Source organism: Pavona decussata, unplaced genomic scaffold (genome assembly GCF_977016875.1).
Source record: "Pavona decussata unplaced genomic scaffold, jaPavDecu1.1 SCAFFOLD_64, whole genome shotgun sequence".
Taxonomy (NCBI): Eukaryota; Metazoa; Cnidaria; class Anthozoa; order Scleractinia; family Agariciidae; genus Pavona; species Pavona decussata.
Genome location: NW_028145484.1, coordinates 3,346,081 through 3,370,394, shown reverse-complemented (window position 1 = coordinate 3,370,394; position 24,314 = coordinate 3,346,081). Strand labels below are relative to the sequence as shown.

Sequence of the window (24,314 nt, the reverse complement as noted above, 5' to 3'; positions counted from 1 at the left end):
TTCTTCACTTTATTAGTGCCGGCTTTTATTCTAATAGCATTTGTTAGCTCGTTCCATATCTTTGGGGCAAATATCTCCATGATTTGACACCATATATTCAGTCGTGTTAACTTTTGGCAGATCTTCTCAAGAGAGACAATGTGGGGCAAAGTAACATGGCAATAAAGCGAGCAACCTAAGCCTCAAACCACCGTCCAATCGAAGGACCTCCCCGCCTCAGGAATTCCCTCCTTAATCGCTTTGTGAATCTCATTTACTGCTTGCATACAATTGTAGTTGATGGTAACTTTACTGAATGGGAACGTTGGAGCGGTTGCTCAACTACGTGCGGTCCTGGAGTACAAAGACGTTTTAGAAGCTGTTCTAACCCCCCTCCTTCCAACGGTGGCCGAGATTGCAATGGTAGCAGGGTGGAGTCCAAGGATTGTCAGATTAAGCCTTGTCCAGGTAAATCAGGCAACTTCTATCCGTAATTTGTGTTGGAGACATGACAAACTAATTGATAAGATTCGAGTACAAGGGATAAGTAAAATTATTTGAAAAGGGATAACATTGAAACGAGGAAATATACTAATAATACTTACACGCATAGAAATCTATGGCAATCGTTGGATCATGTTATGCCCACATTTACCTTCTAGATGAATCTTAAGGAATTTCGCTCAAACCCGGATTACAACGAGCTCAGCTGTCTCAAAAGAGCTTTTATATTTACCGATAATTTTGGTGTCGTCAGAGAATGCCTCCAAGCCATTAATGATATGTTTGAATACTGTAACACTGAAACTATCGAGAGAGGGACATTTTCTTTAATGGGAGAGGGGAGAGGGCCGATTTTCTCAATTTCTAACTTTTAATGCGCAAGTTCGAGAACAGTACAAGAACGCATCCCCAGAGGATTAATTCTTAAGGCTGGTTTCCATATGATCGCGGATCGCAGATCGCAATAAGGTCTGTGGTCGTCTGCGATCATATGGAAACTACTTCTGCGATCGTCTGCGATCCTGCGATCGCGATCGCAGACGATCGCAGAAGATAGAACCATGTTCTATCTAAAGGCTGATTTCCATATGATCGCAGACGATCGCAGAGCTTATTGCGATCTGCGATCCGTGATCATATGGAAACCAGCCTTTAATTGTTGTGTCTCCACTTACTCTTTGTTTTTAGTTGATGGTAACTTCACAGAGTGGGGAGCGTGGTCCCCTTGCAGCCAAACCTGTTTAAACGGGACTCAGACACGATATCGAAACTGTACCAATCCCCCTTCGCAGGCAGGGGGGAGAGACTGCGTCGGACCTCGGAATGAGACCCAAGATTGCTATGAAGGACCTTGTCCAGGTTGGTTGGTTGTGTTGTTTGTTATGTATCACGTGAACAGGGTCCGTTTTCTAGAACAATCCATAGAGTTTTGGTGCCCTAAAGATGTTTTTCAGTCTGTTTTCTATCCACTGAGCCGAGTTGTTCGAAACAGGATTAACGCTAATCCGGGTTAACTATCGTGACAACTTTTAATTAAGTTGTGTTCACAGGTAACCCAGGACTAGCGCTAATCGGGCTTCGAACAACTCGGCGCTGGTAATTAGGTTTTTGTTTAGACTAAGCCGGAAATGTTTTCCACATTTCCTTTTCAAAAGTATTTAAGTATCGAATTAATGGTAATGAACATTGTGTGTTGTACGTAAGATAGTTTTTCGGGACCCGAAATGTTTAAGAACTTTTGAGAAATGCACGTCTAGCCAGCAATGATTGAATGTGATCGTGACTTTTAATTCTAGTCTGCCGAACTGACAACTGTGTTCTGATAATGATGAGGCATAACAGTGGTACAGCGTCTGAACCAGACTTCAGTTATTTCCTCACAGAAACAGGAGCCCGTTGCTCGGAGCGTACAACAGCCATGCTATACCTTTGCTACCTCGTTTTCACAGATCAGTCTATTCTTAGATACGCGCACGGGAATAGTATTTCCCGCGGAAATTTAAATTCCGGTTCACGTGAGAATTATGCAAAGCTTGAGACTAGTCAGAAAGGCTCCCGTGGAAGACTGGATTTGTGGGAATGTCAATCTAAAAATAACTGAATAGGTCGGTAAAAACGCTGTCACACGAAGATATAGCAGTTGTACTATCCGGGTAATGCTCTCCTGGCAGAAATCTTATCATTTCATTTCGTTCTCAGTTGATGGAAATTTCACCGAATGGGGGACCTGGGGAGCATGCAGTAAGACGTGTGGGAATGGAACCGAGACTCGCGTGCGGAACTGCACCAATCCCTCACCGGCATTTGGTGGTAAAAACTGCACTGGACCGAGTAAAGAATCACGTGAATGTTTTAACGGGTTATGTCCAGGTAACGAATGAAAAAGAACAGGATGATATATAACATAATAGGCCATTTCCGAGTTGATGTGAACCTCATTACGAAAGCGAGGCTAAGTGCAAAAGCTTTTGATATGAAAATTAGTTTTGTTTGCATATGAATGAAAACTAATTTTCATAATAAAAACTTTGGACTTAGCCTAACTTTCATAATGAGGTTCACAGCAACTCGGAACTGGCCTATTTCACAACACTTATTCAAACAACAAGACCATCGCCACACAACCATGCCAGAAAACCTACACTAGCCCAACTTCCCATTATCTAGTACATCGCCACTATACTACCTTCAACGCTCTGCAGTACTCTTGCTTTCACACTCCTTCGTCATTAGTCAAGCATACAAGGACAACCCCACTGTGCATTAGAGAAAAGCTTTACCAAGTGACCACCACAATCTACTGCATATCACAAAACTATTACGTCTTGTATTTTGTATGAGCACTTACACTTTTATTCCATTACAATATCAGCAGAGCACTAGGTATCAAGAACAGACTATCACTTTCCCCACCAAGTGCTATAATACCATGGTATTCACACAATTACACCCTTCCTCTATCCTCCATTTTAACTATCTACACCGAGGAGGCCGGATTCTGCTCGCGCCGGTTTGAAGTTTATAACTTTTTAATAGTTTTGCAAACGAAACAATACTTTCAAAAATTTATCTGGAAACATTATGGTGTGATAAGTCAGGGAATGTAATGTTACCATGGCAACCATTTTTTCTGAGGTTTTGAGCAACTAATTTCCGCGTCATATGACTTCATCACTTCCCGTTGTGGACCTCAAAGGAAACATCTTTGGACACAGTCTCTGTCCTCCTAGTCTCATTGTCATATCCCCCAAGTCCAGCTTTGCGAAGTTATGGAAGAGGAGGGGGGGCGGGGAGAGCGTTTAAGCTTACTACTCAAACACTTGGAAAGCTGGCTTGCAAACAGTCGAAGTAAACTTGCTGACTATGCAAATCCGCTGACGCCATTTTGCCACCCTCACTGGCATCAGAATTTGGCTGATCGATATTTTCTGGTAATTGTTAAAAGGCTAACTTAAAGTTTCTTCTGTAGCTCCTCTAGTTCTAGAGAAGTGATATACCCATTGCAGTCATACCAGTGGTACAGACCGATACAACTTCCGTCAATCACTCTATCTTCCCTAAGAATAATAAGAGGCTGCTTATATTCTACTTCCGCCTTCAAATCCTCAGCATTCCAAGTTTTTCACCATACTGCCAACATGACAGTAGCATTTGTTCTGAGTAGCATTCTTATATTTCCATTTTCAGTTGATGGAAACTTTACTGTGTGGACACCCTGGGGCCAATGCAGTAAAACATGTGGACCTGGTATTCAGACACGCTTCCGGTCTTGCATCAATCCAGCACCCGCAAATGGCGGAAAAGACTGCTCGGGACCAAGAAATGAAACACAGCAGTGCCAAATTACGCCTTGTGTCCGTAAGTAGAGGCGATTAGAAGTTCATAACAATCCAGTTTAATGGCAAACAAGGCAAGCAGCGCCAAGTAGCCTATGAGTTAATTCAGTGGAATAATTGTTTTGTATTTTTCCACAAGGCAATACGAGAAAAACAAAGGAAACAAACAGAGGATAGTGTAACAAAAATTTCATTTTTTTTTCTAAAGGCCAAGGCCCGTTTACACATTACACGTTTGCTTCACTGCAATCTTTCTTGCGCACTCTTTCTTTCTTTCAATCTTTCTTCCTGGGCTGCGGCGCCAAATTGTACGCGCTAATATCGCGACATTCTTGTACGTAGAAGTCCTGCCAATTCTTTTCAACATTCTCGAAACACCTTCGATATTACCGCAATAAATTGCGCTGAAATCACCGCTACTTCAGTTTACACACGCGATTTAAAACTGCAATTTGGCGCGACAAAAGTCTCATTAAATAAATGTAAACGGGCCTTAAGCTAGTTCAGGGATATTCAACTTAGAGTTTTTAAGGAAAATGTTTATTTCAGCTTGAACAAACCGTCTTTGGTTTTCTCTTTAATTATAGCTCGGTTATATCCTTACGGACCGGGAGCTAATGACGACACACTACCAAATTTCGCAGCCTTCATAAACTTTTGTGGTAGGATAAATCTTGGTAGTCAAGAATTGCCTTTCTTCCTCAGGAAACACAGAAAGGTTTATGTAAGTATGTTAGCTATTTCCGCCATTCTGGTAACAGATACAAGGGCAACCTCCCTGGGTCTGTTATAACTTAAGAAAAGCTTTCTTTGAAAGACTTCATGAAACTTTTTAAGGGCCTCTTCATATGAGCCCAGTAACCGAGATGAAAAATGTCCAAAAGGTCCCCAAAATACCCGTGGAACCGCGTTTCGCCTTGTCAGCGACCTTATAAGAAGCCATGCGCAGTTGAAATGTTTCGTCACGGTCAGTCACGGTATCCGGGTTACCGAGATCTCGTTGACCGGGCCAGCCCGCCTTCTCATATGAACACACCGAAATTTTTGTAAAGAAAAGAGTGGCGAGGCGAGATCTCGGAAACTAGTTTATTTATTTATTTATTTATTTAAATTTACAATTTAGACATAATGAACGCTATTCATTGCGTTCAATGCATTTAGGGGTATTGCTGTAGGATCCTTCATTAAGATTAAGTGCACATTAGGAGATAAGGCTTTTTCAGCGTCTGCCCTTAAGACTTGGAATGCCCTGCCGGGCAAACATTAGAGATCAGACTGACTTCAACACCTTCAAAACCATGTTAAAGTTGCATGCAAGGTGCACCCAACATTGCACTGACGTAATTTTGGATCATGTGCCCCACCGTGATTTGAAACGTTGCGTGCGATGTTGCATCGTGTGTCCGCGACTTGACTAATGCTTTCTTTGACATCAGTCCAGAATTAGTCCGTATTTCTTTTTGCGTTGGTTCGTTCGTTTCCGAGTTCACCTTTTACTCCCTCCGTGGATATAAAAAAACCCTATGTCTTGCAGTCTAGAGATTTCAGTTAAGATTAGGACACAACATTATTAAACGTGACATGGCGTGATATGACATGCGTGACTTAACGCAAGTTATGATTGGACGAGATGAGCCTTCCTGAAATAAGTCGCATATTTGCTATGAGGGTGGTAACAAACTTGGATGTAATATTTCTCAAACTCGTAAATAATTCATCAAGAGAAAACAAAGAAAACCACTACTGTGACAGTGGTTTGGATATGTGATCTTGATTACCATAAAATTTTGCGAACTTTAGCCTTGAATTTCTCCAAGAATTATTGATCATTTGAGAAGCCATATCAAACACTCGAAAGTGTGTTTCATCAGATATCCAAACACCTCGAAGTAGTTTAGAAAAACTCGGCTGCGCCTCGTTTTTTCCAACCTACTTCTCACTGTTTGGATATCTGATAAAACACTCTTCATCGTGTTTGATATATTACATCAAACACTAGAAAGCGTGTTTCATCACATATCCAAACACTGAGAAGTAGGTTGAAAAAACGAGGCGCAGCCGAGTTTTTTTTAAACGACTTCGAGGTGTTTGGATATCTGATAAAACACACTTTCGAGTGTTTGATATGGCTTCTCAAATGATCAAGAGTTAAGGCTAACTGGTTGGCAAAATTTTATGGTAATTAGAATCACATATCCAAACCACGGTCACGGTAGTGATTTTCTTTGTTTTCTGTTGATGAATTATTAATGAGTTTGAGAAGTTGTTTTGAAGAGCGGTTGACATGGTTTTATAGTCAACCTTTTGATATTGTATGCTCCATTTGCTTTATTTTTACTAACTGCGTCACAATTCTTTTAAGGTGTGCCGGAATGGGGTGCTAAAATTTGCGTCCTCGCCTGTCATCCGATTTCCTCAGCGCTTCCCGGGCCCCCTTAACGAGGATCGCATTTTCAGATTCCAGAACTCTTTCCTCCTGGCGCCCTTTTGGGGCTACATCAACAACTTAGGTTTTTTAGCTTCCAGCAACGCATCAGTGGTTTATTATCACGTGTATGATCAGTACGCAAAGGCCGACAAGGAAGTCTTAAATCGAGCCAACGCTGACGTGCAACGCTACCAAACGAATCCCAGTATTCCATTGTTTAAAGCGAGGTGGATGCTGGTGGTTACCTGGGTTCGACTATATCCGATCAGATATCCCTTAACAACTTCGGTAAGTTTATCGTTCACCCTTTACTCTCACGGCAGTGCAGAATCAGACAAGCAGTACCAATCCACAAATGTTTCTCCCCTAAAGGGTATAACGATCACCCCGTCATTTTGTATTGAAGCCCCTCCCCCCCCCCTCCCTTCCCGCTAACCGACCCGCGTAAGACCAGACCATACTACTAAAATTTATTTAGGCAATCATGGAACCCTCACTTCCTTTTAGAAATAACCATATATTGAGGTTGTCTTCTCGGATAAAACTACTTGATTGAAACGTAAACATAATTATAGAGAACAGCGTATTAGGCTGGTTAGACCGAAGATCGTAAATGTGATTTAATATCGTATCATTTGTCAGGTGAACACATTTCAGGCAGTCGTCATTACTGATGGTCAGCATACTTTCTCCTTGTTTAACTATCCTGAAAATGGACTTGAGTGGTCGACACCTACAGGAGCGTAAGTCAAGTATTTTTTTTTTACCAAAATTTGTATCAGATGAGCAAACAATTTTTCGCGCACTTAACTTTGAACGTTGTATGATCAGTTCCTTCTTCCCGTGTGGGGAATTTGACAGGAAATTAGCTCGCCTCCACCAATCTCTGCCCCGTGCAACAGTGGATGCCTTACCCCCAAGATATTAGACTCCTGTAGCTCTTTCTCCGCCTTATCACTCCAAGTCTCTCTCGCGACTTGATGGAATTCATGTTGGCATCTATTATTCTTTTTTCGAAATGAACAATATAGTATTCCGTTCATTCTGCTATATTACTCAGAATGAAAAGAATTGTGTTTTTGGGGAAGGTTCTCACTTTAATATGGGAACAGGCGGAATTGTGTTCTTCTGGAAACTGATATTCTGTATGTTCTTTTTATTCCTGACCGGTATAAGAATACCCAGTAGAAAGCTTCCATATCGAGAGAACTTCGAAGCAACATAACTGTATTCGCTATGCAATTGCGGTTTTCTGGTATTGTTTTGTATTGACTAAAAACATGTTTAACTCTCTACTGATCTAAGAACTGCATGACTTGTTCTCCAGGGGAAACAAGCAATTGTGGCAGGGTACCCCTGGACTTCCGGTCGCTGGATACAATGCAGGAGACAGAGGAGCGTTACGTTTCGTCAATTTACCAAAGTAAGGATAACCTTTCCTTAACAGCGCAAAGCTACAAATGAAAGAAAGAATGAACCTACAAAAGACAAATAACTGCTCGTTGGGATTTTATCCACATATTAAAACGTTAGATCCATCCTGTCGAAACCGCAAAGTTTTTAGAATTTGCCAAAGTAAGGATGACCTTTTCTTAACAACAATTAAAAACAAAAGAAAAAACCCTAGAGACACCTTTTACCGAATACCTATAAAGAGTAATACAAGGGAGAACTGCGCATGCTTAGTAGGTTTCATTTGAATGCCGGTTTGAATGTTACTTAGATTGTGTGAGCCACAGTTTCTTGTTACTCGCATGAACCGGCTGATGGCAACACTGCCAAAACTGCTGAGAAGACGAACCTATCGAAGAGAGTATACCATTGCTTTAATTTATTATCGTTTGAGTCATTTTAATTGTTCTACGTATTACTTATCCACCTCGATATGATAAGCCTTTGTTACGTCCGAGTAACTAAGTATATGATCGTGTTGCGACATGAAGTGTTATCAGTGTTGGATATATGTATTGCACTGATAGATCTTTGTTTTTTTTGTTTTTTTTTTCATACATATATTAGTTCAGGAACCATCGATGTCGACAACTTAGACCAGCGGGTTGGAAATAGAAACGAAGCGGGGAAGTGGTTCTTCCGACTGGATGTTAACCCAGTCTTGGATCTACCAAGCAAGAAGTGTAGTGAGTGGTTTAATAAGCAAGCCGGCATCACAATACCCGTGTTAACGCCTTGTCCCTGTCAGTTCAACCAGGCTACCTTGGATAAACGCTTTTACGTGGATTATAACAGAACCTTGGCAAAGAGAAGCAACGATACAATATGTGCGTATTCTATTCCCTTGGTAACAAGCCGCTGGGTCCAGCAATGCTGTTACACTGAGGAAGCAGGGGGAGGATGGCGACCCGTTTATGGTCCAACGCAAGGAGGAAGTCCGTTTTTAATTCCGTTAGCTGGTTTACCTGGAATAAGTGACCTCCAGGCTCATGAGTATTGTTGTCAAACACCTCTTTGTAACTTGTTTTACCAGCGGCGTCCATCACGTGATTGTACTGGCTACACTTTAAGACGTAGAGGTAAATATCTTTCGCTGGTGTGAAGTTGACTTAAGCTTTCTTTTTTTAAAAGGTATTGTATTATTCTAGCAAGACACACAGGCATACTCGGAAGAAAGAAATCCGAGTGCTCCTATCATGAGCAGAATAATACATCATTCTGATTCATTCACCAGGCTGGAAATATACCATCACATTTATTTCATACACCACATGTTCGACATTCAAATCCTTTCAGTAAGCAGGATGTTTGTCCCATGTACCTAGTGTAATGGTCTTAGCTCCCACGAGTCTCCTGTAGCTCAGTAGTAGAGCATCCGAACTAGCAATCGGAAGGTCTTAGGTTCGACTCCTGACAGGAGCACTCGGAATTCTTTCTTTCGAGTATGCCTGTGTTACTTTCTAGAATAAAACATTATTCTCATTCATTCACCATGCTGGAAATATACCATCAAATTTATTTCGAAAAGAGAAATGTTTGGAAAAAATTCCTCACTATTAAAGGGCGCCCGAACAATAGAATTTTAAAGTCGATTCCAGTCTTTCCAGAAAGTTTTATATTTAATTTAATTATTACTGTATCTGTAAATACCAGCATAGTTTATGAGAAAAGGAACTGATCTTGTCCCTCAAATCTCCCGGCTGCTGTTAGTATTCAGAACATCCCACAGCTAGCTTTATTTCACTTTCTATCTAAAGGAATCGTTTCAGGCCTCCGAATGTTTAAGGTGTAGTGTTTTCACCAGAATAAAATCCGCATTTCTGTGACGGTTTGATTTACCAATGATAATCACTGGGTGCCCATCTGTAATAATAATGTCTGTTTGTATCATCCATCATTTGAGGCCGAAAGCATGCCTGGACGCTGGATATTCCATCATGGTCCGTTTTTGTTGGCTCTCCGGTGTCGATCAAACGAATGTGTGGAATGTTATGGATGGACTCCCTGGCGACAAAAGCCTGGTTAAAGTCTGATTAAAATACCGGGGTATCCTGGGGTGAGTTGCATAAAATTTAACGTCGGGCATAATTGCTAACGCCAGACCTTCAGCCCAGTCACATTCAGTATTTTAACGCCTGAAAATACCATTTACGCCCGCCGTTAAGTTTTATGCAACTCGTCCCTGGTTCTTGAACCAGACTTACCAGGCCTGAACGCTTTGTGCAAAAGTCTGGCTAAGACTGGTTTTGCAACTAACCAGGGATACCAGGGTATAACCGGGCCCCAGTCATCCCACTTTGCTTGTTTCAAAGGCTATGGTTATAGCTTACGCAACCACTCCTGAAATTTTTTTACGTTTAATTTCATTTCAGGATTGATATTTGGCGATCCACATTTCATTACTCTTGACAATACAACATTTACGTTCAACGGACTCGGTGAATACACAATGATTACCATTGACAATGGTACGTTTGAGATGCAGGCCCGTACCGTCAGAACCACTGGTAGAGGACTTGGGACTGTGTTTTCTGCTGCAGCGGCTAAAGAACAGAACACTGTTGTAGTTGAAGCAAGAATAAACGAGAACGGTAACCTGGATTTTTTTTGCTTTCTATGAAAGTACCGATGTAGTCTGAAAAGCATATATACTATATGAGACACCACGGGGAAGTGCAACTCCGTAGCTTTCATTTAAATTGGGTATTGTCACGGAGCTTTCTCTCTGTTTTGGGCAAAACTGCTCAATTTGACATGGTATCTTTTCTCTAACATCAAATTGCTGTTAGAGCACCGAGAAAAGGGAAGAACAAACTATCATTAGTTTTTTTTTGTGAGGATTTCTCCGAAAAAAGGAAGGAAGAACTTGAAAATATTGGGCGATTTTTGTTCAAGTTGCAATCCATTTCAATCCCAGCCACCCGCAGCCAAAGATTATTAACACTAGTTTATGTCTACTAGTAGGGTTATTGTTAACAAAACTGAACCATCATTTTAAAGGGAACCTCCACTCCGACAGCAAATGGACGGTAAATTGTTGGAAATAGTGTCTAAATTCTAAATTTTAGTTAAAAAAGTAGAAAAAAGTTCAAGTGTGCTAAGTAAGATATGATTGTCGTCTATTTTCGATTTTAAATTTCCCGGGCGACGCTATTTTGGATTTCATGACGTCATGCGGTTGCCGCTATTATCAGTAAGAAGAAGTTCTTTTGTGTGAAACAATAGAGCAACCGTATCACGTCATGAAATCCAAGATGGCCGCACCCGGGAAATTTAAAAGGAAAATATGTGATAATCAAATCATGTTTTGTCAGACACAAAAATCTTATTTCCATGTTTTCCAACAAAATTTGAAATGAGATTGTATTTTCAACAATTTAACGTTCATTTATTTCAACAGTGGAGGTTTCCTTTAATGTTTCCATCGTTACAGAAGTTTTCTTTTCTATTCAAAGGGACACTACAGATAGGTGACAGTGCCCCCTTTAAATTCAGCAAACAGTCGTTTCTCCGACACAGCGGCAAAATGAGTGCGCATGCTCCGGAGGTTTGTGATTCAAGCGTGAATCGATTACGAATTCTCCACTTCAATCGCCAAACTTACACCTGTTGCCACAATATGTTTTTTTGTTGAATAAAATGTGATGGAGGAAGTTCGAAGGAACCTTTCCTGAAAGCGACAACCTTATCTATTTTGATTTGGGCTTATCCACGGGAAATGAGAACAAGCAATGGGAATTTTAAAAATGCCGCCATTTTGCCGAGTAAGATTGCTCACGCGTGACGAGCATGCGCACTCATTTTGCCGCTGTGTCGGTTTCTCCCACAGAATGGAAAGTAAAAACATAACCCCTCCGGACCATAGTACACGAGCAACAACATTGAATGGACAGTACTCCTTTAGTTCCCTCAGGAAAGAACGGTCACCGTAGTGAAACCAGCATCTGCCTTGGTAAAAGTATCCCGTGCAACTGCACCCGGAACCATTACGGATTTTAGGCCACCCGGACGGCACCGCCAACGGATATGTCACTTTCGTTCGCGTTCAGTTGAACTGCTTCCTTATATTAATCGCCATTATTCCAATTCGTTAAACTTGTACAATCTGGCAAAATTATCCAGGAACAGAATTGGTAGGAACAGCATTCAAGTTAAGACAAAGAATAAAAATTCACCGTCGTGTGCTCACGTTCTCCGGAAAACCTTCAATTTGGTCATTTCACGTTGTTGTTTTGACGAGGACGGCGAAGAAATGAATCATTTATAATGCACTTGCAGGCCCACTGTTTTCTCATTAAATTGTAATGTTTTGTGACGTTCTCGTGGCCGTCGCCGTAATTGTTGCCTAAATTCCCAGATAGCTTACCACGCCTTACCCGTCGCCCGTTTGGACTTGGGCGAAAACATACTCGTTCACACAAAAGGGATTTAATGTAAACTTCCTGGATTTTAATACCCTATTTATTTATTACTGACATATTTCCTTGTTGAATATAAAATTTTTCGCAGGTGGTCTTGAAGTGCTATTGGCGGGTAATCCGTATAACATCTCAGCCATATCAGCAATGGGAACATACATCCCAGATGGAAACATCACGCTTATCCTAGAGTCCGACGGATCAATCACGGCCCTTTTCCCCACAGGAATCTCCTTAACATTCACCAATGTGGAAAGGACTCTAGACATTTCATTTGAGGGCCCAGAAGAATTCAAAAATAGGACCAAGGGACTTCTGGGTACATGGAATGACGACCCCTCTGACGATTTCGTAGCCCCGGATGGGACGTTGCTTCCGGCTAATGCATCACCTCAGCAGATCCATTATGATTTTGGGTTAAAATGTATGTGAGTTCTCTTACATTATTAAGGTGTGCACACACGAGAGGGCCTTTCTCTAGGACAAGTCCCTGGTCGTGTTTACACTAGAGGACTGGTCGCAGTGACTTGTCCGTTAGTTCGCGCAAAGGCAGAAATTAATAAACATAACTTTGAGGGACAAGTTCCGGGAACTTTTACCTTCAATTTAAACCAGCTAAAATTCGTGGTACAAGTTGGTGGGACCAAAAGTCGGTGCCTGTGACTAATGGTTCTTTTTTTTTTTTTTTACGAAAATGGATAGTTTGCATGGTTCATTTAAAATCCATATCGACCATGAGGTGATGCCATTTCGCCGATATAGTTCATAGAGGAATGCTACGGCTAGACCAGCCTACTTGGTATTTTTAAATATACCTAGGTCCTACCCTAATGTGAGTCCCCTTACATTCTTTCAAAACGTTTAATTTTATAAGGAATAGATATGGACCTATTACCATTTGGCCATTCAGTACGATTAACTTATTACTTGGCATATCAACTTAAAGGGGAAGTATCATTTAATTGACCTCTTTTGTTGAAAATGGTGAAATAAGATCTTCACTTTACTACAAAATAATTCTAGAACAATCAGAGGAGAAAAATCAACTCAATTCTTGACAGGAACGACTTGTGATTTGTTCTAGCACACTTTGGAAACAAAAATACGAGAACTTGAAAAACATTAGCCTGATATTTTTCACGTTTCAATCCATTGCAACCTACTCTGTCCCTGGCCAGAGGCACTAATCGACAGTTTTCTTGCACTGAGGTGATAATTTATAACAAACCTAGCCACCAATTGTTTTGTTTCTATTGTCAGACAAACATTTTTCGGTTTTGAAATTACATCAAATTTTTGTGATACTTCCCCTTTAACATGTGCATGTTGTGCCTTCGAAAAACCATATACGAAAATTATCGATTGTGGGTTCAAAAATATGTTATTTATGAAACGTCGAAAAAACTTCAATAACTTTGCCTCTCTGGCTATAAGCTTTTCTCATCTGTTTTATGCTATTAGGTAAATAGACCATCTTCCTCTTTCCGTCTTCCAGGGCAGATCAATGTTTCTCAATCACTGTTCACATATAGTGATCAGGAAAGCCCTTATACCTTCATGGATCTGAGCTATGTACCAATGTTCATTGACAACATTGCATGGGCAAATGACTCGTTCAGACTTCAAGCTGAGAAGGCCTGTGGTAACAATATCAATTGTTTGTTTGATGCGGCGGTTACAGAAGACACATCTTACGGAGTGACAACGAGAAAGCTGGAGGAAAAAAACAATCAGATAAACAGAGAGCTCGGTAAAATAACGCTATTGTATTAATTTTATCCCATGTCATGAAGTTTTTTAACCCTTACCATTTGCATTATCAACCGGAGACAACCCTTGAGAAAAATTAAGAAGTAAGATATCAAACACGAGAAAGCGTGTTTCATCAAATATCCAAACACTGAGAAGTAGGTTGAAAAACGATGCGCAGCCGAGTTTTTTAATTTTTTAAACGTTTTTGAGGTCTTTGGATATCAGATGAAACACATTTTCGAGTGTTTACTATATGCCTTCTCAAATGATCAATAATTCTTGGAGAAATTCAAGGCTAAAGGCCAAATTTTATGGTAATTAGGAACACATATCCAAACCACGGTCACAGCAGTGATTTTCTTTGTTTTCTCTTGATGAATTTTTATACGTTTGAGAAAAACTGTTCCAATGTCGTTTTCTGTCCTCCAATATCTGAGGCCTTTGGAAGGGATATTTGAGTAAGCAAACACAGTTTTTTTGTATTCGGATTCTTTTACAGAATTTTTCAAGGGGCAGGAAATTTTAAGAACATATAACTATCCCCCAAATTTACGATTTGCTGTTGGCTTTCCGAAAATCCTATCTAGCGTTATTGCACCCTCTTAACCACGTTTTTCGTCCTTTCCGGGTGAGGAAAAGAAATAATGTTTCCATGTAAGCAAAGTTTTAGGCAAACAAAACACCAAATGAAACGTCAGTTTTTCAATCCAACTTCGGAGACGATTAAAGTCTTCCCATCAGATATTAACCGAAAGGTCCTACCCACTAATTTTAACTGAAGTCGAAAGAGTTAAAAATCCAACAACAGTACTTTCCAGTTGCAGAAGTTCACCATTGTGTGCTCAGGTTCTACAGAAAGCCGTTAAATTTGATCATTTCACGGAGTGGCTTTGCAGAGAATGCCAAGAAATGTACCCGGACAAACTTTATAGCGACCATGGCGTGCCACTTTACATTAGCATCAAATCAAATAAAAAAGCCAGCATTTCCTTGACACAATTGTTTTTTTTACTCCACAGCAAATTTCCCGCCTCGAATACATGGGCCAAAAGTGATCCGCGCCACAATAAACCAAGCTGTGGAAGTGAACATCACAGCACAGCACAACTCGAGCGACCATTTTGTGTTTACAGTAAACAACTTCCCAAATGTAGAAATTGTCGCCAATACATCCAAATACCTCGTCATTCGATGGCATCCGACCTCAGCACAAAAGGTTTGTCAATGGTCAATACTGTATATAAAATCACGGGTTGGGGATTCTCTTCAAAACGTTTTCAAACGTTATGTCGGGAAGCTACAGGTTGCATAAATGGCCTTGGATACACAGTAACATTCTTGTGTTTTTACACCAAAGGTTATTAGTGTCTGCCTCATTGCACAGCTTAATAAACAACACCACAATGGCTTCCCTTCACAGACTCAAAAGGGTCTCAAAAAGTCATGTGATTTCGAGTTTTTGACTTCAGCCAAGCAGAAACAGTAACCCCTTTTACATTAACAGTCAAATCACGGTTCATAAGATTTACTTTCGGACCTTTGAGTTAATAGATGAGACCCCAAATAGTGCAAATCATTCAACTACAGGTTTTTAAGTGACACTTCATTTGTCAAAGATTTTTGAAGAGGAATACTTTTTGTCCGTTATGTTTGAAAGTTCCTTACTGAGGCGTCCTTGGATGTGATCGAGTTAGTTAAAGCTTAAGTTTTTTTTCCTATTTGATTAACAGTTTGAGCCTGTGTTTATCGTGACTGACAGCAAGAACGCGTCATCAGAGCTCCACCCAATTGTTCAACTGTGTCCGTGTACAAATGGCAGTATTTGCATCGATGACGACGACGTTCACAGGCAACGGGACAGCGGTACTAGATTTATCTTGTTGTCATGCGCATGTCCCACGGGTCTCACCGGGCAATACTGTGAAAATATCATTGATGCATGCTGGAGAAACATTCAGCCTTGTTATCCAGGTGTGAAGTGCACCGATCTTAGATCTTCATCCAATGGAACTGGCTACCAATGCGGCCCGTGTCCCGCGGGCTACAGTGGAGATGGAACAGTCTGTGATGGTAAGAGCAGAGAACCCCACATCTTATTTCAAAGGGGCTGGGAAAGTATGAGGCTGAACCAGCCGTATCCCATTGTTTGACATCTTCCGTAGTTTGCTACACAATTTTTTTAAAATTTTTATTAGCCTAAGACACACAATATTTACAGTACTACGCAACACTTATAGTACTTACAAAGTTACAATTCTTACAGTTTTTGCAATACTTACACTATCTGGTTTACGATATCACGCTATACTACTAATATTTACAGTGCTTACACATACATTTAATAGGGGAAAAGAAGCCAAAAGATAGATTATTATATAATAAATAAAGAAATAAATAACCAAATAAATAAATAGCTAAATATACTAAACAACTTGCTACACAGATAATTTCTAACCCTAATCACCAACTCTATTTCCGGTTAAGACAGTGTTTAAAAAACTCTGTAGAGTTGAAATGCCCAAACGGTTGTTTAAAATATCTACAGCTACTGGAAGTGTTTTTCTCTCATACAGTCGTTAGCTCTTCAGTCAAACAATTAGACGGCAAGTCAGTCAATCAGCCAGTCAGTCAAATAATGAATCAGTCGGTCTGTCTTTCAGTCAATCAGTTTACCTCTTTGTAAGTCTGTTAGTCGGTCAGTCGGTCGGTCAGTCAGTCAGTCAGTCAGTCAGTCAGTCAGTCAGTCAGTCAGTCAGTCAGTCAGTCAGTCAGTCAATCAGAGAGGCAACAGTCTGTTACTTATAATCAGGTTAGTCAGTTATTCAATTGCAATCATTCTTTCAATAAGATAACCAACCAACCGATCAGTCAATCAATAAACCATTCATTTTGTCAGCCGATCAGTCGATCAATTAACTTGTATTATTTTTTTTTACAACTCCGCAGACATCGATGAGTGTATTGAGCTTTTGTCGAACTGTAGCCAGTTATGTATCGACACTCCGGGCTCCTATGTGTGTGATTGTAACCCAGGGTATACCCTGGACAGTGATGGCGTTAGCTGTACAGGTAAGATTCGGATGATTCATCTTAGCCTAAGGAAACTTTATGAATTTAGCCTCGTGGGATACCATAAAGCTGAGAGAAATCATGCGCTTTGTTTTCCCAATGTCCGACCTTTTTCAACAGAACGGCAACTTTTTCATGAAAATTTTACTGTTGGCGAACAAATAGAATTTCTTTCCATCCGGGGGAGTCAAATTCCTGAATCCTCCAGGTGCGCAAGAGCTCACTGAATTTGTCGATGACGCAAGTAGAGGATTTCATTTCTTGGTTTAATAGTGTAATGATTTTTTGGTTTTAGACGTGGATGAGTGTGCGGTATCCAATGACTGCATGCAGAAATGCACAAACTATCCTGGTGGCCGTAACTGTTTGTGTTTCGAGGGATTCCAAGTTGACCCGAGTGATAATACCGCCTGTGTCCGTAAGTACCATTGAAGGAGTCCTCACACGGCAAGCGTAAAGGCCCGTTTAAACGGTTTCAACATTTGCCCAACATTTGTTGAACAAAAGTTGGACGGATGTTGGGCAAATGTTTGATGAACGGAGTGTTCAAACGGTTTCAACGCCATTTAACAAAGAAAATGTTGAATAGATGATGAATGAAAGTTTAAACCAATTTAAATTTGTTTGAACATACTTTCAGTTTGTATGCGCATTTAATTCTAGTTTATTTTTCCCCTATGTTCAGCTATTTCACGCTGTAATGCATCCGAAGCAGGATGTCAGCATGTTTGTCGCGAGGATCATGGTCAACCAAGATGTTCCTGCCACAAAGGATACCAACTGAACGCTGATGGCCGAACTTGCCATGGTAATCAAGTGTTACTAAATGAAAATCTTGTGTATTGTACATGCTTCGCTACTAAGGCACTTTCCCAAAGATTTGAATCCTGTTCGAAACGTTTCAACAATGTGTACTGAAGAATTGAATTAAAAAGAAAACCCTCGAGGCGTTTTAGTTCCATCTTCACTATTCAGCTCTCGCGGATCGTAAAAAAAATGGACCAGAAAATTGAGGAAAAATCCTTGACTCTTCCATCGATCTTTCCTTCCAGGATCTATTTTAAGTCTTCTCCTCTGCGTCTTAATGATTCCCGTTTCCCTTTAAACTGAGAAGACAAATTTTTAAAATAATAAGGGAAAAAGCTCGTTTGTTTTCTCTTTGACAAAATCCACTCAAGGGTTGTCATTTCATGGCAGGCTACTCTTAACCGGGTTTGGCGGAAAGGAAATGGTCGATCAAAAAACAACAACAACAACAGTTGATAGCAACCGACATGTCAAGGCCTAAAAGAAAAAATTGTTTAGTTGAAACGTTCGGTAAGTGTAATTATTATTTTCTGTCATAACAATCGTTAACATTTCGTTTTTCATCACCAGATATCAATGAATGTACAACACATAAACACAAATGCTCACAGTTGTGCCACAACATGGATGGAGGTTACACGTGCTCCTGCCTTTCCGGCTACGATCTGTCTCCAGACCGAATGGGATGCAACGGTAAAATTGTTAATTAATAAAACTATAGCCCACAACGATGCACAGATACATCTCTCCTGCGATTACTGTTAATCTATGACATTCATACACAGTTTATATATGCACTGAACTTTTAAAAGCAGTTGCAAAAGGAAAAGCTGAAAAAATACAGACCGACTCGGCTCATGGCAATTCGCAATTCTCTCGGGAAAGTGAATATTGTAAAAACGGCGATCCAGGTCAAGATGTCGGCTCCAATAAGGAATCCGGTCCAGATGCCGGATTTATGTAAATCACGACGCAGAAATGACGCAGTTTCAACCTCACCATTGTTATCATTGCCACAAAAAAGATGTCTGGTTAACTTACAATTACATTAAGACCAATTTTAACTGAATGTCATAGCCTAAATTTTGGGGAAACTATAGGCCTCCGCTGGGTAATTTTCGCCTCTTACACCCCGAAGCCATATCTGAATCCTAGGAATTTTCTCACGAGTCTTCAATAATGTAATAAACCACATGATATTTGTCTGTTTGTTGGTTGGTTTTAGACATCGATGAATGTGATCTTGTCGATGAAGTCTTCTGCGGTGGTTCGTTGGAGCTCTGTATTAATACTTTGGGATCATTCCACTGTGAGTGTCAAGAAGGATTCCAGCGCATCAACAACACCTGCGAAGGTAACTGTTTTTAATCCGATTATTAAAATAATAATAATAATAATAATAATAATAATAATAAATTAAATTTAATGTGAATAACACGGGGAGTGCTTGCGCAATCTCCCGAGCCCGAGGCTCATGATAAAGTGCTTGACAATAATCCAGATCGATTTGAAATTTGGAAATGTTGGTTTTTAAGGAGAGGGGAAAACCGGAGTACTCGGAGGAAAACTTCTCGGAGCAAAGACGAGAACCAACAACAAAGTCAACCCATATGAGAAGCCGAGTCACATTGGTGGGAGGCAAGTGCTCTCACCACTGTGCCATCCCTGCTTCGCTAAAAGGCCAACTGGCATTTTCGGAAAGCCAACAGGAGCTCGTAAAGATTCCGTTCCCTAAAATTTTCAGCTAAAGAGTCTGAACAAATCAAACTGTCTTGGCTTACACAAATTTTCTTTTCAAGGGCCATAAATTGATTTGGGAATTTAGGAAACAATATTTGAACTATTTTGCTGTAATGTTCTCTTTGGCTACCCCTGACGGGTCTCATCCAGACTCATACGCTAGAAATACGAAAACCCCGTGCAGCACGCTGATTAATTAGAAGATTTCATCCAGTCTCTACTCGGGCTGAACCACAACAAAAAACAGCATAATAAACAAAACCGCTAAAAAGCACTTCTCAATAACTCTTATTTGAATAGTCATACTTGAGGATTTCATCCACTGACTTAAAAGTTAGAACCACCTTAATAAACATAATAAACAGCACTACAGGAAAGTACCACTCAGTAGCTTTCATTTGAATGGTCACAGTTTATGATTCTACCCTCTGAGGCTGAAAAGTTGAAACCACCTCGTACAACATAATAAACAGCACCACAGGAAAGTGCTGCTCAGTAGCTTTCATTTGCATGGTCACACATTAGGGTTCTTTCAGCTCCCTTTACCATGCAAAAAAAATCTAAATACTAATCAAGCCATTCATTTTAAAAAGTGGCCACATGTTTTACAATAACCTTATAGATCTTGGTCATGTTCCATCAGTACTTGTATCAGCTAAAGCTAACAAACGTTTTCTCTTTGACTCAGAATTTGTTCCAACAACGGACGATCCGTCAATAACAAGCACACCAGCTACCTCAGTCAAAACCGACGTGTTCCCGGACGGCATCAACAATGCTGTTGCTCTGACAATAAGGAATGCCACTTTACTTCAAGTAAGTAACTCTTACTATTGTTATGTGAAGTACCCAACAACCTTAAAAGTAAGAGATCTTATGTTTGATGTTCCTAAAAGACCTAACACATTGATTTATTGTTGACAGTGGCAAACTGGACTTTCACACGATTTTAAGGACATTGTTGCCCTGCTTGCTGTAGATTATTGCCTAACCGGCGAAAGGGACACCTGTTATAATAGTGCAAGCGTAGCGAAAAGGTGAGTCATGTAGGACTGTTATTGTCCCCTGAAAATAAGTCACTTAACATTGTAATTAGCATATATACTAGTTATATGATGTATTTAAGACTTAGATATTAACATTTTATACTTCTGGGCCGAGTTGTTCGAAAGCCGATTAAAAGTTAATCGAGGCTTTAAACTGAGGGCCGAGAATCATTAGGAAGAATCTTTGTTCATTAGCAATTAAACTCAAGTCAGAGTTTGCGTTAATCCAGGATTAGCTTAATCGAGCTTTGAACAACTGGGCCCTGTACTTTTTTAGACTTGATGAATTTTTACCATGTATAAATAAAGATTACTTACTTACTTACACTAAAACCTGTTCAACTAAAGTAAAGGTAATTACAGAAGAGACCTCCAGGCTCTAGTATAAGTACGACTACGAATACGAGAACTGACTTTAAGTTTTTAGCGAAGTAGTAAGAACTGATATATCCCAGGAAGCTTCATTTAACTCTTTGTGAGCGACGAATTTGACGCAGTTGTTTTGAATGATGATATTCAAGCCGGATTTTCTTATTCCAAAACGACAAGATCACCTACGTTTCGAGGACTTTCGAGGTTTTCACCATTACGCAGTTCTCAAGAAAAAAAACTCGTCCTGTAAAAAAAGTAGTAGAAAAAAGCAGCTAAGTGTGATTTATAGTATTCACCCGTCTTGAAGAGGGCGTAAGAAAAATTACCCTCTGCAGTGCGTTTTAATAATTAATAAAAATCATCCTTCTTCTCTGAAATAAGTCTAAGATTGTTCAGCTTATTTCCTTCCCTTCTTTTCCTATTTCCCTCCCAGCACCATGTGTAAACAATACCGAATTCCAATAACTAGCATATCGCCTTACTTTTGTAGTGTTCAGTAAAGACTTACTATATTAACCAAACCTTAATTGCATTGATCACTATCTGATCAATCAAATTTTTTATAAAACGTAGAAGGTCATGTTGTAGAATCTCTTGTAAGTGGTAACTTTAAATACGTTTTGAATTTTCTTTCACGTTATTGTTCTCACGATTCTTTTCTCAAATTGTACACAGATCCATCAGTGGAGAAAGCGATCACAAGGGAAGTGTTCATATCCTCAGCCAATTCCCTCAAGAGCGTGGTCGTGATCTGCTCGTAGCTTTCTACGTTGTACTGCACACCAGTCAAGGGCAAAACTATGTTATGAATCAGGATATATTGCTACAAGCTCTGAAAGAATTATCTGGAAAGGTGTCTGCCAGGATCAAAAAGGAAATTTACAACATCCGGGCATATCACAAGGATGAAGGAAGTCCCCCTCCCTTTGAGTCCTGGATGGATGAGTCACAGACGAAATGGATCATAATTGGTGTTTCTATTGCTGTGACTGTTGCCATGGGGATAATTATCGTCCTTCTCTGCAGGTAAAGTCGTGAAATAATACATTAAAAGAAATTCGCTACATAATCGTACAAAGGTCAAACTTACACCATTGTCTTTTTAAAGTTGGTTTTTAAGGTGGCTCGATACGGTTATCATTCATAATATGGCGCGCAATATGGTACACATCGAAAGCCAGTTTTCTCTTGTTTTCTTGCTACCAATTCATTGAAATCCCTCAAAATGTAATAATCAAGAACGAACTGTGTTCTCAAACCGTCGCTGGTAAAATAAAGCCTTTGAGGCTTGCGTTTAACGACTCAAATACTGGCGTGTGTCAGTGTGTATTGGGCTCGATATTAATTTACTTCAATTCCCTTCTCTGAAATCTTCTGAAATTTTCACAACGGATGGAACCTCACCTAGAATATCTTTTACGAGCAAAACAGGTAGGAGTTACATAGACAGATTCTTAGCTTTTTGCAAATTTGTAGGGTTTTTTACCACTGCGTAAAAACTTGTCAATTTTGTCAAAATTGAGGCCCAGTTAGAGCAAGTCATTTTTAACCTCTATGCCAGTTTTTAGGAAATCAATCACCAAAGGAAACGCGAGAAAATCCGGATTACAGTTAACATTTTCACGGACTATACGAACTGGAATAGTTAAAGCAATAGTAATCAGAACCAATAAAGGAGCATTAAGATGGGCTAAGAACATAAAAGTTATAAAAAAGAAATTATTTTTTATTCATTCTCAAAAAGGGATTTTCCATTTCCTGAAAAAAAAAACCGGCCTGTCAAACATCAAAGTCAATGAACAGTAACCGACGATATCAAATTGTTCCCAGATAAATTTCCTAAAAAGTCCAGAAGTTTCATCGCTAGAGCATAGTCAATAAAAGCCAATGGTTTTGAATCCTGATAAACTTCTTTGTCATATGTTTTTGTTAGCATTTTTGGCCTTGACCGTGCACAGACCACAATAGTTTTTAAAATGTGTTGGAGCAACTGACCAATAGAAACGTTCCTGTTAAGATACTCAACTGTAGTGTGAACGTTAAAACAAAGGATTGTGCACGGTCACGGCCCTTTGGCAAGGTTTCATAACCGGTCCCTCCATTGACTTTGATTATAGGAAGGCTCGGAGAGAATTGCACATAAGACTAAAGGTGCAGCTGTTTCTTACAGATTGTGAACATTTCTTTATAGGCGAAACAGACGAATCTCATCTCAGCTTGAGAAGCAAGGCAGCAAAACTGAATTTGTCCTGCGGCAATGGGCTGGCACTCCTGAAGACACAGTGTTCTTGAACGGAATAACGAATTCGACAACTTCACTATAAACTAGAAAGACTTAATGTATATAGAGAGCTCAATGGCAGTTAATATTAATTACTCCAAGGGTACCAAACGATTAATTTCGTACGGAACATCAAAATATATGTTCGTAAAACCTTTTAAAAAGCCTTTTAAAAGCCTTGTTTACAGTACAATGTCATAGTAAGAGAGCTAAGCTTTGAAATCGTATCATGATTGGAAGGGACACGCTAAATCTCCTGATTAAATAGGTTCTTGGCCATTTTCAAGTTACAATACCAAGTGAGAATACGGTGATGTTCATCTGCGGTGTCTTTAAAAGGCAACATTCAAGTTTAGTTGGCTCCATCAGGTATGAAAAAGTAGTAGGTATGGCTTAAGTCAGTTCTCTGTGTGGTTTCCCTCAAGAGTCTTCTTTTGAGCTCATAATACCACAGGCTTCAATAATAAATGTTTTTTTCCTAGAAATAACTGCATATTCAAATTATTGTTTCGTATACCATTGAGTTCGCTATCCTATAACCTACGATAACGATCAAATGCGCAAATGTCCGGGTTTACATTTGACTTTAAAACCCTGAAATTATTGTGTTTATTTTAGCCACCGATCTAGTTTCAGCGTGTAACGTAACTCTGGCGATTTTTAGAATAAAATAAAGACTTCAGATAAATCAACTTGCATTTTGTGATTTTGACATTTTAATGTCAAAAAGTGTTAAAATTCTTCGGGTTTAAAATAGCTGAGTTCGCTAACTGTGATAAGCTAACGATCTGCAAATGAAACCAACTAACCTGAAAAATCTACCACCATATTTCACCATATTTCCCGAGATCCCTAGGGACAAATAGGGGTGACAAATTTCGACTTCAAAATTTAGTCATTTTTGACCTAAAAGCGGGGGCTTACCCCTTGGCAAAAAGTCGATTTTTTGACGAAAAAAAATATTCTTTTAAAAGCTTTCAATCGAATCAGTATGTCCGAAAACGTCCCCATAGACACGTTTTAGGTTTCCCAAATGCACAGGGACAAAGAAATCGCCAGAAAAGATGGAGTCAGGAAAAGGGTAAAAAAATAATTATTTCAATTCCTTCTCAGGGCGTTATTTGCACTTCA

The 24,314-nt window shown here is 39.8% G+C and overlaps 1 protein-coding gene across 1 annotated transcript in view; it reads left to right on the top strand.

The window, feature by feature from the left end:
• Positions 1–23,875, top strand: part of LOC146478500 (uncharacterized) — a gene marked incomplete at its 5' end in the record, with an annotated part of 64,818 nt that extends 40,943 nt beyond the window's left edge. Inside the window, 23 exons of the mRNA XM_085111702.1 lie at positions 277–447; positions 1,171–1,341; positions 2,182–2,352; positions 3,670–3,840; positions 4,406–4,542; positions 6,181–6,534; positions 6,889–6,989; positions 7,574–7,669; positions 8,266–8,777; positions 10,071–10,289; positions 12,208–12,540; positions 13,612–13,866; positions 14,888–15,084; positions 15,599–15,938; positions 16,815–16,937; positions 17,233–17,355; positions 17,623–17,745; positions 18,315–18,437; positions 18,970–19,098; positions 20,173–20,300; positions 20,409–20,521; positions 21,578–21,928; positions 23,094–23,875. Of these exons, the coding sequence (XP_084967828.1) occupies positions 277–447; positions 1,171–1,341; positions 2,182–2,352; positions 3,670–3,840; positions 4,406–4,542; positions 6,181–6,534; positions 6,889–6,989; positions 7,574–7,669; positions 8,266–8,777; positions 10,071–10,289; positions 12,208–12,540; positions 13,612–13,866; positions 14,888–15,084; positions 15,599–15,938; positions 16,815–16,937; positions 17,233–17,355; positions 17,623–17,745; positions 18,315–18,437; positions 18,970–19,098; positions 20,173–20,300; positions 20,409–20,521; positions 21,578–21,928; positions 23,094–23,226 (4,574 nt within the window). The remainder of the gene's footprint in view (positions 1–276; positions 448–1,170; positions 1,342–2,181; positions 2,353–3,669; positions 3,841–4,405; positions 4,543–6,180; positions 6,535–6,888; positions 6,990–7,573; positions 7,670–8,265; positions 8,778–10,070; positions 10,290–12,207; positions 12,541–13,611; positions 13,867–14,887; positions 15,085–15,598; positions 15,939–16,814; positions 16,938–17,232; positions 17,356–17,622; positions 17,746–18,314; positions 18,438–18,969; positions 19,099–20,172; positions 20,301–20,408; positions 20,522–21,577; positions 21,929–23,093) is intronic.
• Between the last annotated feature and the right edge of the window lie 439 nt (positions 23,876–24,314).